Here is a 19,972-nt window from a genome sequence, read left to right as displayed (position 1 = left end):
TTTAAAAGGAGGGCTTTAGTGTTTTCATATATGTGTCCACTAAGTGTAATAACTAAAAGTTACTCTTTGCATCAGGGGTCTCCAACCCTGGTCCTGGTTTTCTGGTTTTCGTTTAATCTGAGCTCTAAATTACTTAATCACACCAACTGTTGTTTTAATTAGTCAAGAACACAAGGTGTTCCAGATCTTTAGCCATTGATGATGTAATGGCATCTAGAAAACCTGCCTTGATTAATCTTACTGAATCTGCCAAATTGACAAAAGCACAATCATAAAAGTAAAACAAACATTCAGAAACTGAGTAATTTAACTCAGCACTGCTAACAGTGTTCCCCACTTAGTAAACAATACAGAACATACTAAAACAAACTGTTCCAAGTCACAATAAACCAAATTAATAACATACTGTATTCATTTAGTGGGTGAGAGGTAAAGAATTTAGTGTTAACATAAAGTAGAAGTAAGCTGGTGGTCAATTTATTTGATCCAGTTTGTAAAGGTTTTAATACAGGACTAGGAGAGGATTACTCCACTCACAAGTGCGGATCACTCAAGTAGTGTCAGAAAGATAACTAACTAAACACATTTTTACATATATTATATACACACACACAGTTCGTGTTCCATTTATTTTTCCGTATAATTAAAAGTATTTCATAGTTTCCCTAGGGTCAACTTTCTGTACAGTTATTTTTCATCACAACTGTAGTAACTCGAGATACAGGTGATGGATGAACACGCATGTCGTATCTTAATATAGGCCCATGTCTCAAGTGTGCCTTTAAGTCAACTTCCAAATCCATGTGGACCACTTTACCAGAAGGCTGGCATTACCTTGGATAGAACAGTTTAACTGCTATTGCTCTGTTATAAATAATGCAGCTCGCCTCAGGCAGTTTTGATGGACACGTCAGATTAGGTTTGTTTAAAAAGGGAATTCCAGCAACACTTAAGAGGCAGTGCCAGTGTTTCCTCAATGCATGTATTCTTGCGTGCCGTTGGCCTTCTCTTTAAACACCCCTGAACAATCACACACAGGCAGACACACTTATTTGGGCTCTGTTGCCGAGTTTAGATTTGGTTGCCATAGCCAGAACTAAGGCTAACCAGATTTTTTTTTTAAATGATCCCACATCCGACTATACTTTTAAATATTAAAGCAGAACCAGACTGGAAAAATATTATTGATCAAACAAAGCCTAGCTGCCAGCTGTGAAAAATAAACACTGTCAACTTGTTACCCCTAGCTTTGATGCGAGCTTCCTCATATTTCATTGTGTGCCTGTACTATAACCTTCAGGGTACAAGTGCGCGCCTGGAAGGAACAGATAACAAACCTGTTGTGATAATGCACTAGGTTTCGGGATCTCAATTAAGATGACTTGGGGGCGATGGAGAGTGGACGTAGCAGCTGTTTGAGAGGTTGAGGAATCTACTAATTTTTTAAAATACAATACAACCTGTTTCCTTGACCAGATACACAGCACAGTGCTTGAAGAAGGTATAAAAAAAAAAAAAAAAAAAAAAAAACAGGTGTCTGTGTTTTGTAAAACCTTTTCATCATCACATATTTAAGTTTTCATTATAGGCATTTAGTTAAATTTCTACCTAAAGCTGTCTCCAACTAAATTAACCCACAACTTTAAGAACTCAATCAGCAAGTCCAATACTGATGACGGCATCTGAAATATCTGTCTGACGGACGAAGAAGTGTGTCTTTTTTTTTTTTTTTTGCCAGCTAAATTCACAGTGGAATGCCAATTCACTCATTCCAGAAACTCAATGGGTTCTACCTATAGCTAATCCAGTATACAGCAGCAGTGAAATGAAACTGGAGAAAAGGGCAGTAAGTTGCTCTGTAACAGTTGTTCCATGCAAAGGAATCCTGCTTCAGGCATGGCAGTAGTTGAGTGAACTGCATTCTTTCTAAATGCAACCTCAGAGTAGAAAGGCTGTAGAACCGGTGTTTAAATTCTAAAGTTTATTGCTGTTTATTGTTTTGAGAGTCGACCCCAATACACTTTGTACTGCTGCAGTGACCTAGGAAGTACATGGGTAACAGACTACCAGAATGTAAGTCACGCATACTGAGCTCTTTAATATATATATATTTTAAACTTTAATAAAAACGTATATAAAAACATGTGCTTCTTTCAAAACTGCACATTTTAGGATAGAGAATGGAGATGCAGGACAGGTAAGATTTATGAAATTATTTCACAGTAGCTATAAAAAAAAAAAACCTTTTTGTCTTTCATGGCTTTGTACAGTAACTGTATTTTGTAGAACATGTTATCAGCTCAATTAAAATCACAACCTGCGAGACAACTATGAATAGATTTGAGATAATCACACACTGAGAAAAGCCGAATACTGTTTAGACCATATTGTCATTTGTGTGTACATGACACAATATGAATCAAAGCGACACACAATGACAAGGGTTACAATACATGGCTTCAGAACACTTTTGTTCTATGGGGTAATTGTACGCTTTACATTTCCAGTAAGAGAGACCTATTCATATGAACGCAGCTTTGAGGATCTTTAGCCTGACACACACACACAACATTCAAACCACGTGAACATGCCCTAATTGCTTCAGTTTCAAAGGATTACTTATTTGCATACGATATCAAGTTTTGCGTAAATGGAAGCAAATGCATTTTATTTGTAAGAGGTTTAGTGTGTGTGTGTGTGTTTAGTTAACATCTATGCTGATTAAACAGTTTAGGAGAATACAAAGAATTTATTTCAAAACGTGTTTGGGGTGAGGTTGTCAAATCCTATATATCCAAGCATTGTGAAATAACCTTGAATGTTTCACTACAAACGACAAAATACATGCCCTGGTATGCAACACGTGTGCTAAAGGAAAATAAGTCCAGCGCATTAAAACATACTAAACTTTTTTTTTTCGTGAACTAGAACTTTAGACATGAAATTGACAGGCAGCAACACTTTTAGCCGAGATCCTTTTAATTGCAGTGAGAAGTAAGGCACAGATCAGACTGTAACAGAAGCCAGCTGTTTGCCTGTATTTTAACTAATTACACACAAGATTCCAATGCAAATCTAATGCAGAGCCAACATTCTCAGTGACAGTGACACGTAAACACTGTTTACCAGCATAGACTATACAGGGCCAGTTCCATTCCCTGGTTCACAGACGTGCCAGTTACACAAGATTACATTCTCAACTTCACACATCTTAATGAGGACACTGCTGCACTGCTTCAGTTTAACAAGGTATACATTTGATATGTTCAGCATATTAAAATGCAGCGTGGATTGAAACCTCTTGGTATAGTCTGTTCAACATTGAAAACCCTCCAACTAATAATGGGACAGCAGATATATTAATATACTGCTCTACATATAGCACAAGATTTGGATTTGATGGGGAAATAGAAATATGGTCTTTTAGGCGCTTGATGTAATAGCATCTATTTAAACACATACCGATTTGATTGAAGCTCAGGTACTGTGCTAGAACGCAGCTAAAAATGAAAGACTTCTCAGTTCTAAAATGTTTCTGTCCCCCGCCTTTGCATTATAGACACGAAGACAATTTATCCATTCAGCCTCAAAAAATACAACACAGGACAACAAGCTGGGGTTTGCATTCCTAGAACACAGAGAATAGAAATACGCCAAATAATAAAAAATAAAAAAAAAGAGAAATAATCTTCAGCTTTTGTAGTTTTTAAAAGGTTGCATAGATTCCTAGCATTCTTCATCCGTAACACAACTAACCAAAAGAGTTCATGATGTATGAATATGTGTTATGTCTGGCATACCTTGTGGATAATAAGACGGTGAAAAATGTAACCCTATGTAATTACGAGAACCACATATTAACTTTGCCATACAATCAGAACTAGACTTAGTGATGCACTTCTGTATTCCTTAAGGGTGTTTGTTCTCCAAAACCATCAGTATTGAAGCACAAAATAACCTGCAGATGCAGGGCTGGCTGTACAAACACAGAGAGCAGAATGACGAGGCAGATCAGACACCCACGCGCTTGTCAAGAACACAACCCCACCGAGCTGTGCTTCTGGCTCCTCTCTGCACGCTACTGCTTTTATACCATCCATAGCTTTTAACACTTAAAATCATAAACAAAATCTGCAAAAAGCAACACTACAAATACACTTCAAAACATACGTCAGATTATGCATTAGCAGAATTGTAGAATTTATTTTTAAAAACAAAGATTACCATATTGTATGGATTATTATATTATCAGTGGAATTTCTCTGGCATTCACTTTCCGTGGGATTCTAAAAGAAATTACCAAAAAATAAATAAAAAGGTACAGTTGTGATAAGCTATTGTAGAGAGTCTACGGACTGCACAGCAATCTATCATCGAAAGACTGATTTGGTTGTCAAACTCGGAGCGGAAGAGGGCACGTCACTGACTAGCTTTTATTAGAAAAAACAGGACCTTAAAATGAAGAATGACAGAAACACTTATCACAACAGCTAGAACGCGAGGATGCATCCTTTGTGCTTGGAGACAATAGTCTCCCTTGCGAGTATCATGGATCTTATCTACTCTATGCGCCTTTTTAAAAATGTACCTGGCAGGTCCTGCGGTTGGCGTAGAGGTAAGCCAGACGGTACAGGCTCTTGTAGTGCTGTGGGAAGCGGCTGAGGCACAGGAACAGGGCTTGGGTGCACATGTCAGTGAGGAGGCGTCGTTGCTCCCCCTGCTCCTCTGGCAGGCTCTGCGGCACATCGCCCGGCAGGTCCAGCTTCTTCCTGGCCTCGCTGCCTGGGGTCACGCTGGTGGTGCTGGCCAGGGCAGCGGTTTTGGTGGGGGTGGCTGGTACCGCAGGCAGCACCGGCTCAGCTGGGAGTTTCTGGGTCGGCATTTCTCCCAGCTCTTGAGAGAGAGCATCCAACACGTCCATTATATCAACCATGTTCTGTTGAAGGAAATCTGTAGGTCTGTCTTCACTTTTCTCTTCCAATCCCCTTTTGAAAAACACTAAAAAGCCATTAAATATGTTATATGTTCAACTGAGTAAAAACAGATCTAACTTTAAAACCAAAACTTCCAGATTCACCTTGCAGGTGTCGAGATGTGACAATGTTCCTGCAGGTATTTCGCATTCTTTTCTTCTAATCTTTCACTTAATACTCTACAATAGTTGCAATATGATATAAGGTTTTATTATAGGTGTTATGACTGTAATTATTATCACCACAAACATATTGAACGTTTTAGTTTCACATGACTGAAGTCACAACTTTTCATGCAGCACCAATGCAATAAAGTTATAATAAATGTGGTATGTGCTCCACCTTGACACTGTATAGAGCAGAGCTACTCAACCCTGGTCCTGGAGGGCCGCTGTCCTTCCTGGCTTTTGTTCTAACTGTACATTAAAATGATTAATTGGACCAATTAAGCTTCTAATAAGCACTTAATTGGTCCAATTAAGTAATTTAGGGTACAATTGGAACAAAAACCAGGAGGGACAGCAGCCCTCCAGGACCAGCGTTGAGAAGGATCAAAGCTCCCTGCCTCTTACCCGCTTCCTCTGGCCTGCCCTGCCCCTCCTTGGATGGGGTGGTGTTCTCAGACGAGGAGGCGCTACCTTTCCCAGAGCGCACCTTGCGGCTGCTGTCCTGGGAACTGGCGGGGTCAGTGAAGAGGTCCTGTGTGGAGTTGGAGTCGGAGAGCATCACCACCACACTGTCCTGACTACGCTCTGACAGAAAAAACACAGAGACAGACACACACAATATAGAACACTGGTGAAAACAGCACTACAGAGAGGCAGTGCTGGGAATGGGCCAGTACCCCCACGGAACCAGCACCACTTCAGAACTACTACAAGCTGAGTTAGTCACACCTAAGCTTGGGACCTGTTGGTTATGTCTAACTCACAGTAAAGCTTTATTCAACAGAAGAAAATTGTGCCAGAAAATTCCCATGTTAATAAAATAAGGTACAGTACTGTACACACGGTCCTGTAAATAATTAAAAAGAGTGCAAACCACCACCAAGAAAAGCATCTCCTCTGGAGGAATCATAAGCACCACAACCAAGGTGTCTCTACGGTTTCCCCATTACTGTGTACTGGTAAAGCCACATGACAGCAATGCATACAACTTCAGGACATCCTATGAATCAACCCACAATGAGTATCACAAGACAGGCTGGCTAAAGTATGCAAACAATATATGTAATCAATAAAAAAAAATTCACTGTGACCGACATCAAAATGCTCAACGGCCCCCTGAGAATGGACTGTGCCTTCTGCGCTTGAATCCTATGGTGAATAAACAGTTCTGAATATGGCATTTCAGGTGTCTGCATCTTCTGCTACGTTGCACCTGTACAGTACTACACTACACTTAATAAAGTGGCGGCTGAGTTGCGGGAGAACTGTTAGCTGTGAGTGAACCCTTTTATACCCCTGCATCACCCACACAAGCCCTTCAGTGATCTATGACACTGCAAACCAGAACTCCCATCCATCCCAACTTTTGAGGTAGAATTCCTTTTCAGTGGCAAAATGTTCATTCAGCTCAGAAATGCAACGTCAGTTTAGTCCCAGAGTACACTGTTCTGCAGACAACTGCTAAATTTAACAAAAAAAAAAAAAAATAATTAAATTCAAATGGGAACATGGGGGAAATAAAAAAATAAAAACCTTCCTAAATTATTGAAAAGTAAGGTAAGCACTGTTCTGAGTTTCATTACAACATAATTGTTCTTGTTTTTTGTTTTTTTTTAAACTTTTGCCAAAAGCAAAGGAATGCTGCCGCAGTGCTTAAAGGACAACTTGAATTTAGTTCTTACTACATATCCTTACTTGACCTTAAAGACAAACATTCTCTCTAGTAAGAAACTTATTTTTTATGTAAAATAATAGATAGACAAGTAAACACATAAATAAATAATACCAATACCATTCACTGGTGTCTGCCATTTTGAAATGCTGGGCAGGGAGTAATCATGGTCAAACGCTGGGGCTGCTGTAAATGATACAGGGCTGTATTATGACTAAACAACTTTTTTAGTTTGTAGTTTGGGGGGGGGGGGGGGGGGGGGGGGGGGGTTCATCTTTCATAAATCTAATTTCATATAAAACAAGGTACAAGGTACACTCTTAAGGTATTTACAGCAGAACAGAAATGCTTTTGTAGACATTTTTACTTGGCAGTAAAGGAGGAAACAACACGTTTGTTGTTTATAAACCTTTAAGATCTAAAGTTGGGAAATAAAAGGCCAGGGCATCTTTTGAAACCTATTCAATGATGTCGAAATTACAGAAATGTAAGCTTTAGCATATTTTCAACTGGCACAACTGTAATAATGGTGAATGAAAAAAAAATAAAAAAATCTGAGCTTCAGCCATTTGTGTTTATCCATGTAATAGAATGATCGATCTGGCCAATCAATACAAAGTTATACAAAAGTGAGGCTGTGGCTGTCAGGTTCTGTATTTCAATCTATATAAATCAAACTCTGTAGAGGTACGCTCTGGATGATTCTATATAGGATCAGAGGTCAAAGGCTACATTCAGAAAGCTGAAAGGACCACATTTGGTCCAAAGCCCTAATGGATAATTACACAATAAACACTGCCTAGATAGACTGTACTGAACATACATTGCCATTTTGAAAAACTAAAAACATATGTTTTTACTTGTGATTCAAATAAACACATTAATACACAAATATTGCCTGGTGTTTTAACTGAACCCCTTTTTTATTAATAAAAATGTTTCACCCAGATAAATCTGTGATGCTGTGGCTGTTGTGTTTCTTGTGGCTGGCATCAGAGGGGACTTCTAACTGCTCAACTGTTGGGTGATTGCTACTATCCCCTTGTGGTATTCCCTAGATGCACAAACAACATAACCATCTTTAAAGCGGTCACTGTTCTTTGATTCCAAAGATCAACTCTTTATCACTGCAGAAAGACGAATGACAGAACACAAGGAAGATTGTAGGACATTGCATGTGTTCAGCAGGCATTCACCCCATGGGTTCAGCATGCATACAAAATGAAAAAGCAGACATTATGTCAGAAGCAAGCAGGCAGAGAATAAGCAGGCAGGCAGGAGTCTGGAAAGGCTTAGAGGAATATAGGCAATATGGCTGCAATACAGACATACTGTACAGGGTAGGAACAAAGCCCCAGGTAACGCTTCATTATGGATCGAGGTTATTTTCCAATAACAGTACAGTGCCCAACAGAAGGCATACCGCTGTCCCAAGGAAAACATTACAGTTGTCGGTAACCATGTAGAATATCGACTGTGCACAGTTGCATCAAAACTGGACAAGTGGTTCCCAAGAACACCAGTCTCTTTACAGTAACAAATGTGCAAGCTTAACAGATAGGCAATATGAAACAATAACTATAAACAGAGGAAAACCCTACAGAAGTGGAGCAGGGACTTCACTTAAATTACATAAGAGAGGACCAATACTGAGGCTGACATGTAATCAAATAACTCTCTTGTATAAAATAATGTAAATTACAGCCTCTCATGTAATGTATGATCACTATGAGCTGATGGAGCACACAACAAGTACCTTAACACATCAATCAGCCATATTTCACTGTTCTTTGGAAAATGAATGTGCTTTACTAAAGGAGTTAATACAGGGTGGGGTGTCGTATTGTATAAGGTTCTGGCAGCTCAAACTGTGCAACACGATGTCTCTTACAACAAGATACACAGCAAAACTAAACTTACTACCATTAAAAATCACAGCCAGAGCACATTATCCAGTTTTGACTGCTCAAACCCAGGTGGCATTGAAAGCTGTATATTGATAACTGATATTGCTGGAAGTAAATCAATTATTAACAGGATGCATGCGGCTGCAGTCTAATGGCCTCGTTCTAATGCTGAATTAGAGTGGCCCTGTGGGTATAATTTTCAGGCCAGCGATGGACTACCGATCTGTTTAGCCCAGAGAGAACATCTTGACAGCAGCAGCATGCTGTGTGTGGATTTAATTATTTAGCAACTTTAAAAATGATGCAGTTGTACTACAATAATCTTCTCTCCCTGACGAGACTAGTCCTTGGGACAATTGAAGTAAAAATAATAATAATAATAATCAAGAAGCACGTTACAAATGTGTGCGGCTTGCCCATCGTCTACGATAGCCATCCCTGACAGGGGATAACAGGCTATCATCTGCTGCAGACTTTATTAGGACATGTTATTCTTCTGTGTAGGAGTTTATTCAGGCTGTTTACACCCAAGTGTACTGAATAAAGTAAGGATTGGGTTTTTTCCCCCCCACTCCCCTACATCACAGAAGTATAATAATCTTGTCAAAAGGAACCGACGAGCTGTCTAGCTGTCAGCCTAACCTCATTAAATCAAGGTGAAGTGAACGATGACAGGTAGCTCGCTGGCATTTGCTGGCCAAGGTATTGCTGTAGCTGCCGAATATGAACACGTACATTCGGAGACACACAGCGAGCTTTGCCGCCTACAACGAAAACGGGTGGTGGGCACATAAATAACCGCTCACAGTAGTGAACTTCAGCAGTGGAGTGGGAGAGATCCCTTCACGGGACAGCATACTAGGGCAACAATAAACCTGTGAATCCAATACAGTTAGACAGACTAACTCAATGTAATGAGAGCCGTCCCCAAATAAAACATTCCTTATTGCATCTTAAAAATGTGTACAGATGTGCATTTGCTTTTTAACTGCACTACACTGATAGGCATCATCAGCAACACAATATTAACTCTCCTCCAAGAGAAACAACTAATTAAAAAAAATTCTGAAAGGTCGTTAGATAATCTCTATGGAAATGCAGACAATAAACTGTGTACTTCAGATTAAAAATAAATCAATCAAAAATACTTGTATTGCACCATCCTGTCGAGTCCCATCACATTGTCATTTATGAATCCATGCCATAACTCCCCACAGGACAAAAAGAGGGGAAAAGGCTTGAACAATTATTTCTCTAAGCAGGGAAGTCACCACAAGGTAGGTTTTTAATAGTTCTCATCTTTTTGAAGAAGTTTCATTTCTTTAAATTTGTGAATTCATGCCTGAGCTCAGTATTTGGATATTCTCACCCCAGCGGAGTCCCGTCTGTTCTGTCCGCTCACAGTGCATCATACATTAATCCCTCACACTCATGCTATAAATATGAGCAGAATCTCACAAAACAACAACCACATTCCAAATGCCTCGCTATAAAATGTACAGATTTCTGTGTTTGTTTGAAATTATAGATGTATTGTGTTACAGGAGAACCTGTTTTATATTAAATTGATTAAGCTTCTAATAGGTATATTACATACAATTTAACAACAGTAAAGACAACAAGATACATGTTAAGTCTTTTCCATTGCCATTAACCAGTACTGATGCAAAGTCGTCGTGAGTGTCATTAATCAGATTCTCACCTTTAACCTTCATCAAGATGTTTCTAGAAGGCTATAAACAACACTATCACCGCTACACTTTGGGTTTCTCGTCACTGTTGTCTCACAATTAACTGTTTGATGCTTCTTAGGTTTTCTGTGTTGTTCAGTAGCTTCCTTAATTTGGAAAGCAGAATGTTCTTTACTTCATGAGACCCTCTGCAGTACTGATTTTAAAAAAGGACCCATGCAACATCCCAGACTGTATCTTCTTATAAAATCTTGAGAAGTCAATGGGAGACCAGACACAGTGAAAGTGTATATGCTACAGTAGGAAACACTAGAAGGTGGATCAGAAGCAGAAGGAAAAACAAAGCTCAGAGGGATGGGAGACAAGCAAAAGAAGAAAAGCCTTAATAAAGAAAGAAATTCACCCTCAACAGTGCCTTGTTTGTTTGTTGTGTAACCATTAGGAGGTCTCATTTTGTTTTCCATCTGCAGCAGTCTGAGATGAAACCGGTCTGAATTGGGACCGTGTCAGCCCCAGTGAGGATTGCAGCATGCTGTTATAAACCGTTCTCTCCAACTTGCTTTTAGAAATAAAAAATAATAAAAAAGTTAGATAAGGAGCATCTAATGGGAGAATGTGAGGAAAACAAACAGGTGGAAAACAAAGCAAGACACTGCTTTCAGCTGGCAAAGGGCAGCAACTGATATTTCCTGTTTGACACTATAAAAGCAATCAATGCTTTTCTTTCAATTCGCAATCCTTTGCTACAGTCATTGTTCGTAACTCTCAGGATTTAAACAACCTTTCAAAAAGACAAACCCACTCTAACTAACAAAAATAAAGTTTTAGTCACTTAAATGGAAATCAGTGAAAATGGCATCAAGTCTAAGTTAAAACAAGGGTAATCTCAATCTGAATGAGAGGAAGAACGGTAGAAAAATAAACAGGCACTGTATCAAAAGGTTGACCTGCAGCCATATTGCCCATGTTACCACCTCCCTATCAGGCTGGAACATCATCCAATTTCTACCCAGTGTAGTGATCATTACAGTAGTCCCCGCACCTCCCTGGAGTGGCAGGATCTAGAACAGGGACTGTACCATCAGCCAGGGCCTGCTCCTGCTTCTGCTGCTGCTGACGAAGGGTTTTACGTTTCACGTAATCGTGGTCCACCGGAGTGGCTGTGTAAGGTGGTGATGTCAGACCTGGACCGGTGGACTGGAGGTACGTCCCGGGACCCTGTGCCGTTCCTGTTGAGGAGTGCGAGTCGTCATCGTTCACTGAAAAGGGCTTCTCCCTGGACAGCAAAGAAAACAAGGTGGATCATGAACAGACATACATCTGGACAAGGCACACACACAGCACTGCAAAGAACATAGACAGAATTCACAATGCAAGTACGACAAATATACTGACGTGTGCCTCCAGCACATCCCCTATTGTCTGGGATTTTCACCCCCACAGTGGATAGTACATTTAAAAAATGATAGAAAAATAGAACAAATAATAAAAATGTGGAGAACCAAAGCATGACATTCAGAAAGACAGAGGGAAAGGGCATCTCCATAAACCACCAGATTCTGCTACTCAATAAACTAGTCCAGAGTACATCTCCCAGCGTTGGATAATAACCCTAATCTTCCTGTGACAAGTAATCTTCATGACCGCCCAGGAAACAGACTTCACAATCAGCAAAGAGCTATCACTGCCCATGCAGCAGAACCAGCTGGACTTGGGTGTGATCTGATCAGAGTTAAACTGCCTTTTATCTGCTCAGCCCCAATGCCAGCAATGCACTAATCAGCTCCCTTCCTGCACAGCCAAAAGGATTACATTTCCCATTCTCCAATCAGACTTCTTTTCAGAGGAAGCAAGCATTGTGCATGTAACACAATACGCAGCACACATTACATTTACTTCACTTTATTACAAAGTCATCGTAAAGTATTTGCAAAAGGGATACAATTGTTGGCAATCCTTTCATTTAAAGGACATCCCATGGTTCAAGAAAATACCTGTATCCATCACAGTACATTAATTAAACTTGTGAAATAAAACAAATGAAATGCTTGGCTACAACAGGAGGAAGAAAAGTTTTCAAATCCCTTTGAGAGTCAACGAATTAGGACGCTTTCTTGAAAGGTGGTATGTTTTTAAGAGGAGGATTGATTACATACTGGAGTGGTCATCTGGAACAGCCTACCAAGTTTCGCTCCAGCTGTCTCCAATGGCAATAACTACATGGAAAAAATATGCCTAATAAAACCGGCTTTATCTTGGTGAAAGAATTCAGGACTGGTGAACGCCTGTACTCAATTCACTAGTAATATTTTTTCTCAACCTTTTCTCTTATGGTTATGTGTTCCATCCAATCACAAAGGCATTGTACAAGAAACACAGAAGTGAAGGCAGGCCATTACTCACTTTTCACTACCTTTAGGAGTGTTTTTCTCCTCTCCACGGGCGAAAGCCCCCTCGGCTGCTTCCTTCAGGATGTTAAACATCATCTCCCGGTCCAGCGCCTGCTCCCCCTCCCCTGCCTCCAGCAGTTTCAGGATGGACGCACTGAGCCGGAAGTGCAGCTGAACAGGTGAACACAGTTAAAAAGCATTGCCAGGGACACAGGCTATCCTAGTGTTGAGGAGTGGTCTGTGCAAGACACAGAGACCACCTACGGGGCAGACAGAACAAAACATTGACTATACTTTTTTAGTTTTGGAATAAACTCCTCTTTTCCTAGTCACAGCGCAATACAATAAAACTGTACCTCCAGAGCTTCCATGGCTAGACCAGGGGGGTTATGGTAGTGAATCTTTCGGGGATATCGGGCAGCCTCCTCATGCAAGTAATGAGCCGCCTGAAGAAGACAGAGGAACGGGGGTGGGAATTCACAGCAAACAACTGAATGAAATTAAATCTGCTTCACAGACTCAGTTTGGAGTTTTCTTGGTCATGGTATATATTAACTGTACAATAAAGCATTGCAGAACATTGTAATCGCACCAATCAGTGCGAGCCACCGAGCTGTAAAAAACACATTCCAGATCTGCCTGCTTCAAAAGCTGCACAGCTCCAGCATCACACGCACAGTAACGGCAATTCCTTCCTGTGTGACTTCAAGGTTAGTCCTCAGCGCCAAAGGCATCTCACCTCCAGGCTTTCTTACTGGTAATTATATCTTGTGAGAGACAAGGAGACTTTTGGCATTTACTTTTTACAGCAATGATTTAAAAAAAAAGAAAATTCGGAATTACTCCTAAAATCGTAACCCTCCTTAGCCAACTTTCTTCCTTAACCCCAGGGAGCTTCAGCCAAGATCGGCAATGTAATGTATGTCTTGGTTATTCTAACCTCAACTTCGTAACACTTTGCAGCTGGTTTTACTGTCTTCAGTGACGCTTTTGAAGTAGTTAGAATGCAAGCACCTCAATCCAGACCTGTTTATAGAGCAGCAGATAGTCTTTTGGGGGCTGCTTGCGTTTCTCTGCGATCTTCCCCAGCATGTAGTGGATCAGCCACTCCTCCTCGTCCCCGTCCCCTTCACATCGAGAGGCTGCCTGGAAGCAGCGTGAGGCCGTCTCCAGCATGCTGTCCCTCCGCTCCTCCATCTGCAACACACAGGGCTTCATCAGAGGAGCACCCCCAGGAACACCAGCACAGCCCCACCGGGGACCCTCTACAAGAGCAATCAGCATGACAAAGAGACAGCGCACACACATCACTGTCACACAGCAGCATCGGCAGACAGCTCAAGCTCCAATTAGTGCAGCCTTCTGAAGAGCTCAGTCTGTCTGATTTTTAAATCTTTACATTTTTTGCACCCTAAGATATGATTTGAAAAGAAAAACTAAAATGTGTGAATGTTTACAATCTAATTGCTCGCCCAAAGAACTTGTGTGAGGACAATAATTCAGGGGTCCCCAAACTCAAACTAAACCACAACGTGAAAAACTAAAAAATAAATCACTTTTGTGTTACCACAGGTTTCACGTTAGCTTTTTACTTGGTGCATAATTATTTAATTTTTTGTCCTTGTTTCCATGGCCCTTGGCCCTGTTCTCAATGACTCGGTAGGTCAGTCTCATCTCTACCTGCTTGATGAATTCTGCAGGCAGGTCACTCCTGTACTGCTTGACCAGCCGTGAGGCGAAGGAATGCAGAGCGTAGGATATTGTGCCATACTCGATCCACAGGGACAGGTTGGAGAAGTCCACCTCCACGGCCCGCTTGAAGCAGTTCAGAACCGACAGGGAGTGCTTCCAGATCGGCCCGTCGCTCTTCAGCTCGTTAGAGTTCAGCTTGTCCTGGATGCGGCTGGCTCTGGCCAGCGCCATACCGGCCCACGAATCAAACCTGCACCGCAACCAACACACAAACAGGGCTGGGGTCAATTCCAATTCCTTTAAAACCAATTCCAACTCTTGTTCCCTTTTAATCAACTCCAACACATCACTGATCACACTTGCAATTCGCATTATTCTTTTAGAACAAGCTTCTCACAATGGCAACATTACTTGAATTGAAATCACTGTTAGTCAATGAAATCGGTTTCGAATGAAAGCAGTTGAGCAATCCCAGCAATTGTTATGTTTCTAAAATAACCCAAACCTGCACACAAAATCAGCAATGACACACATCCTCCAACACAGCTGCAGAATTCTCCTGTACTGACCTGTCTGGAGATATGCAGATGTCATGCATGTAGAATTTAATGGCTTTCGACTGCTCCTTGTTTTTGAAGTGATAATCAGCCAGGAGGTAATACAGCTCGCACACCAGAGGGGGTGCTGGACTAGCTCCTTCAGGGAGACTTGGCACCTGGACAAGAATGAAAAGATGGTACCCATAAAGCAAACATAAAATCATAAAACACAGTATAGCAGAAATACAAAAACAAAAAAACACAGGTTAGCAGCTTGGAAGAGACAAGTTTAGTCAGAAATGGTAGCAGGAATGAATATGTTCCAATTTTCCTGTTCTAACCACAGACGCTGTCTGTTCTTTAAATGGCTCAGACAACTGTCTTAACAGCTAAAGAAAATGCAACTGCCAAGAGAAAAGGAGGGAAAAAAATCCAACTGTTTTATTCCAGTGTCGCCACTCTGTTGTCTTTGGAACAGCCCCTATGTAAACAGGGCGATATCAATGAGTGCTTGGCACAATCCATTTCCAACAGAGACAGAAATATCAACAAGAACATTTCCAGCTTCAGGAACCCTTTCCTGCAGGTCAGTTAAAGCACTTCTCTGTATTATTTTCAACATTAAGAGGATTTAAATGTATGCACTCACCTTTTTTCTTCTGCATTTCCTATTACATGGCTATTCTGTTCTGCCCAGTACCATCGAGTTACATTATTAATGTAGTAATACCTAACGCAGAAAATGAAATTGGTCTTTTTGGTTCCAGAGAACTACTTAACATAGGCTACTAAGCTTTGACAACACATGTCTGAGAGTGCGGTCACATTGTGAATAATGACTCCACTATGCTATGCACTGTTTGGTCTATTATTCCATAAATCAGGGTCTGCGTCTGCCTTTTCAAACATCACCGTTGCTTGTTTTGCTTTAATAATTGGTTTTACCTACAGACTGCCAGCAACACACAAAAAGTGTAGGCACAGGACAGATACTACGAACATACAAACGCACAGACATATAGATATACAGGAATATGCCGTGAGCAGGAAGATTCGATCGAGACACATATCAGCACAGATTTCTTCACGAAACAGAAGAGATTCAAAGCACTTTTCACTGGACTTCAGTAAGCATGTGTATGTTTTGAGATTGAGAGAAAACAGCAGCACATTGGGGGGGATGGCTATTTAATACAACGTTAACTACCTGGAGTACATTACCTGTGGGTTTGAGAAAGACAGCAGTTTGCATAGACATGTTTTTACCTATCCAACCGGTGATACAAAATTAGCTTTTTATTTTATTGCATTTATAAGGACAACATAAATATGTTACTAACCAAACTAGCTGGTGTCTCTTGGCTGCTGTATACATGTGAAGAAAACTAAGCAGTCAACTAGTTTAAACTGACTGCTCAAGAAGATAGCGTGACCTGTTACACAAGCTCACAATCTGTAGCTCCCAGATGATTGATTAAGTAGACAAGTACAATATGTTGCACACAACTGTAAAAGGAGGCTGTTGACGGGCGTACTGGCCAATGCAGCCACTGTGTTCCGGGAGGAATCCCTTGGGAAGTTCCCATGATTGCTGCTCTATAATTGCACTCAACTCTCACTCAGCTTATATAAGACAATGTATCTGCGGCAGGGCGAAAGCCCTTAACCTTTCGCAGTCCATTTATTCAGCGCTTGTCAGACACTTCAGGTCAAATTTAGTTTCAAACACACGGTTTATTTTACACAAACACCCCCCCACCCTTTGTATTTTTCATTTACCTATTTATAGACGTGCATACTGATAAATCCTCTCCTGATCACTTGTTTTTTTAACTCCTCAATAATGCGATCCAAGACATTATTTTATTACTATAACATCTCAAAAAGCTCTGCAAATGTCTGTGACATTCTTTGAGTGCTGGATGCAGAAGCAGTTATGTCCTTTGTGTCCCGTGCTACCTCAGTGGTGCAGGGGCTATCTGTATTGCTCAGATATGGTCACACTCGGCAACTGAAAGGTTTTCTCTGCTTTTTCCGGCCACAACTAGAGACCTGTGCTTTACGTTTTTTTGTGGACTGGAAAGGAAAAATTGTAATGTCGGACCTGGTCCGACATAGGAACGGAAAGGGTTAATGTAAATAGTGTGTGTGTGTGTGTGTGTGTGTGTGTGTGTGTGTGGGTATAAGGTTGGCAGGGATGGGGTTAAATCTGTGACAGCCAGCAATCACAGGTGTGGCCATTCCCCAATTAGGTAATTGCGAGCTAATTGGGGAGTGGCCACATGTCTCTATTTGTCTGGGAGAGGGAGTAGGTGACGTTTAGGTGAGTGTATGTACTGTATTTTTGGAGAACTTGGTCAGTGAAGGCGAATGCCCAGCCTGATAGCAGAACTGTTTTGTTTAACCTTATGTTTTGGCCCTCGTGCCTGTTTATTTGTCCGTGTGTTTTGTTGCTTGTGTATTGAAGTATGCAGACACGTTGGAAGTGCAGCTTTCCCTGACTCTTATTTCTGACACTATCCAGTATCCAAATCACCAGAAAGAACAATTCAAGTAATGCATTTGCAGACTATATGATTTTGCTCATATAGGTCTCTTCTGGCGTGCTGTGGTTTACCTTGTCGGAGGTCCCCTCGATGAAGGCAGACACTTCCTCCATTGAGAGTATGGGGGTCTCGCTGCGAGGGACGATGAAGGAGATCTTCCTCAGCAGGTTGGCCAGGTCTGCAGACACTGTGCTTGCCTTGTAGCTGTCGAACTCCGGCATTGTCTTGGGCTTGACATATTCAAACAGGAACAAGGCTTCACACCACATCAGGTCCACCTGCACACAGCGAGAAGGAAGGTAGGATCTGAGACACTGTGCTAACAGCAAAACGATCACATTAAAAAAGGAGGCAAAACATTATGTGGTTGGTGATTCATGTCTATGTGTTATAAAAATAAATATTTATAAATGATAACTTACACAATTAAAAAATAAATCAGAATAGCATCAACACTGAAGTACAACCCAATGTTAAAATAGGTTTGCATTTAAATTAAGTGTGGAGCAAGTCCGGCATTATTTTATCATTAATTCAAAACCACTCAAACACTGTGCCTTACAAATGAATGTGGGTCAGTGCTTAACACTACAAACAACCCCAGTTTGCTTATGAACCACTCCATACCTCCAATGCTAACACATTGCCCCTTTAAACCTTGCATTAAAAAAAAAAGAAAATGCAAATGGTTAGGATATTCGCTCACAGCCACAGGCTAATACATGGGATTTCAAACTGCAGTAAAAGCTGGGTGAATAAAACTGTAAAAACACCAGATTCCAAGCTGTCTGACTCATACACAAGCCAAACAAACAGGAGTTTTATTATTTTATTTAGGGCGCCTGCATGAGGTCTGAACTGGCTGCGTTTCAGGAGGAAGCTGGGAAAGAATCTCCTCATTGCTCATTGAAAACACATGTGCAAGTACCACATATTCAATACATGCCGTGCTTCTTTCCCCAGTGCATAGTGTCAGAGAAGTGACGATTGTGTAAATATGTGCATAATTGTTTTTTTTAAATGCACAGTGTGGGGTTGCTATAGAAACTCTTTTTATGTGGGTTCAGTGGGACGGTCAACCTTAACCTTTTCGATCTTTAGAGACTTTGTGGGTGTATATATATTCTAAGGGGTTTAAATTTTGAATACTTCAAGTGTTTGCGTGCATATGTCTTTATTCGTTACTAATGATGGAGTAAACCGCCCCCCGCCCCCTCGACTTTCTGAAATACCAGACATGCTGACCCCAGTGACCTGAAATACCGTTTCTTAAAAGCTGCTTCTTCTCATCCACATTTCAAGACAGGGCCTCTTTCAAAATGAGCACACATGCTTGACAGACTGCATGTTTTAATTACCTTCCAAATGATAGATACAAAAGTAGACCAAAACAAAACCCACTGTGAAGCTAAACTTTGCAGAACGACAAGTCCTCTGGTGGTCTGCTATGGTATTGCTTCTCTATCTTGCTTTGTATATAAAAAGGGTCTGATCAGGAGGATTGTTAATATGTAATAGAAATCCCCCCTTAAAGTCTAACTTTTATAAAACACAACATTAAAATATATTGATGGTTTGTATATCAGGCTAAGCAAAATGTAAACACACTGACTGAATATGTCAAGAGTACCTTCTATTGTGTGTATCTCACTTCCTAATGCTCAGTATCCAGAGTGCAGCTGAAACACTGCTCTGATTACAACACCAACAATGATCATTAATGCACTGGGTTCTCCTTCACGTTCTGGGTACTGCTCTTCATACAGGCAGCAGAGGCACTGCTTGCAATGGGAATGCATGGCTCATTAGGGTTAAAACAATCATCCATGAGCAGAACATCAAATCAATAATTTGCTCAATCTTGATTATATATTGCACTAAAAAAAAAAAAAAAAAAAAAAAAAGAGTCGTCAATTAAAGCTAAAAATAACACTGCTACCGAGATATTTTGTTCCTCATCCTCCCTGTAGACAGCTGCTTTGTCAGTGTAATTAAACTCGGTTGGGTAATGCTTTCAATTTGTTCCCGTAGTATTGTGAGAGAGGAGCGAGCGAGGCTCTATGACGGGTCCCTGCTGACCTGCTGTACAGAGTGCTCCTCGAGGTAGCGCGCCTTGTTCTTCTTGCTGGGGTAGGAGTACAGGCAGTAGAAGCACTGCTCCAGGGCAGTCTCCAGCTCCTCTTTGTAGGGGTGAGCATCTTCTGAGGTGGAGGCAGCCAGCTCCTTCTGCAACACACGCACCTGACAGACACAGAGGGGCACGCTTTCAACGAAACACCAAACCAGGCCCACTCCACGTTACGTGTGTTACAGTTTAGAGCTTCCCCTCCACAGTGTAATGGAGTCTGAACACTTGGTGTAACGCATATTTAAGCGATATAGCCAAAACATTCCT

The 19,972-nt window shown here is 41.0% G+C and overlaps 1 protein-coding gene across 4 annotated transcripts in view; it reads right to left on the bottom strand.

The window, feature by feature from the left end:
• LOC121297225 (calcineurin-binding protein cabin-1-like) overlaps positions 1–19,972 on the bottom strand; it is a 69,880-nt gene that overhangs the window by 36,582 nt on the left and 13,326 nt on the right. For 2 of the 4 annotated variants that reach the window (XM_041223383.1, XM_041223384.1), the window contains exons 20-30: positions 19,657–19,818; positions 17,649–17,855; positions 15,062–15,207; positions 14,481–14,742; positions 13,827–13,997; positions 13,157–13,246; positions 12,814–12,971; positions 11,490–11,686; positions 6,933–6,998; positions 5,546–5,725; positions 4,589–4,998 (exon numbers count right to left, since the gene is read on the bottom strand). In XM_041223383.1, the coding sequence (XP_041079317.1) occupies positions 4,589–4,998; positions 5,546–5,725; positions 6,933–6,998; positions 11,490–11,686; positions 12,814–12,971; positions 13,157–13,246; positions 13,827–13,997; positions 14,481–14,742; positions 15,062–15,207; positions 17,649–17,855; positions 19,657–19,818 (2,049 nt within the window). The remainder of the gene's footprint in view (positions 1–4,588; positions 4,999–5,545; positions 5,726–6,932; positions 6,999–11,489; positions 11,687–12,813; positions 12,972–13,156; positions 13,247–13,826; positions 13,998–14,480; positions 14,743–15,061; positions 15,208–17,648; positions 17,856–19,656; positions 19,819–19,972) is intronic. The other 2 variants (XM_041223385.1, XM_041223386.1) reach the window with 2 other exon arrangements.

This window comes from Polyodon spathula, chromosome 22, assembly GCF_017654505.1.
Source record: "Polyodon spathula isolate WHYD16114869_AA chromosome 22, ASM1765450v1, whole genome shotgun sequence".
NCBI classification, from domain to species: Eukaryota; Metazoa; Chordata; class Actinopteri; order Acipenseriformes; family Polyodontidae; genus Polyodon; species Polyodon spathula.
The sequence above is the reverse complement of the archived record's forward strand: the minus strand, read 5'-3'. Positions and strand labels throughout refer to the sequence as shown.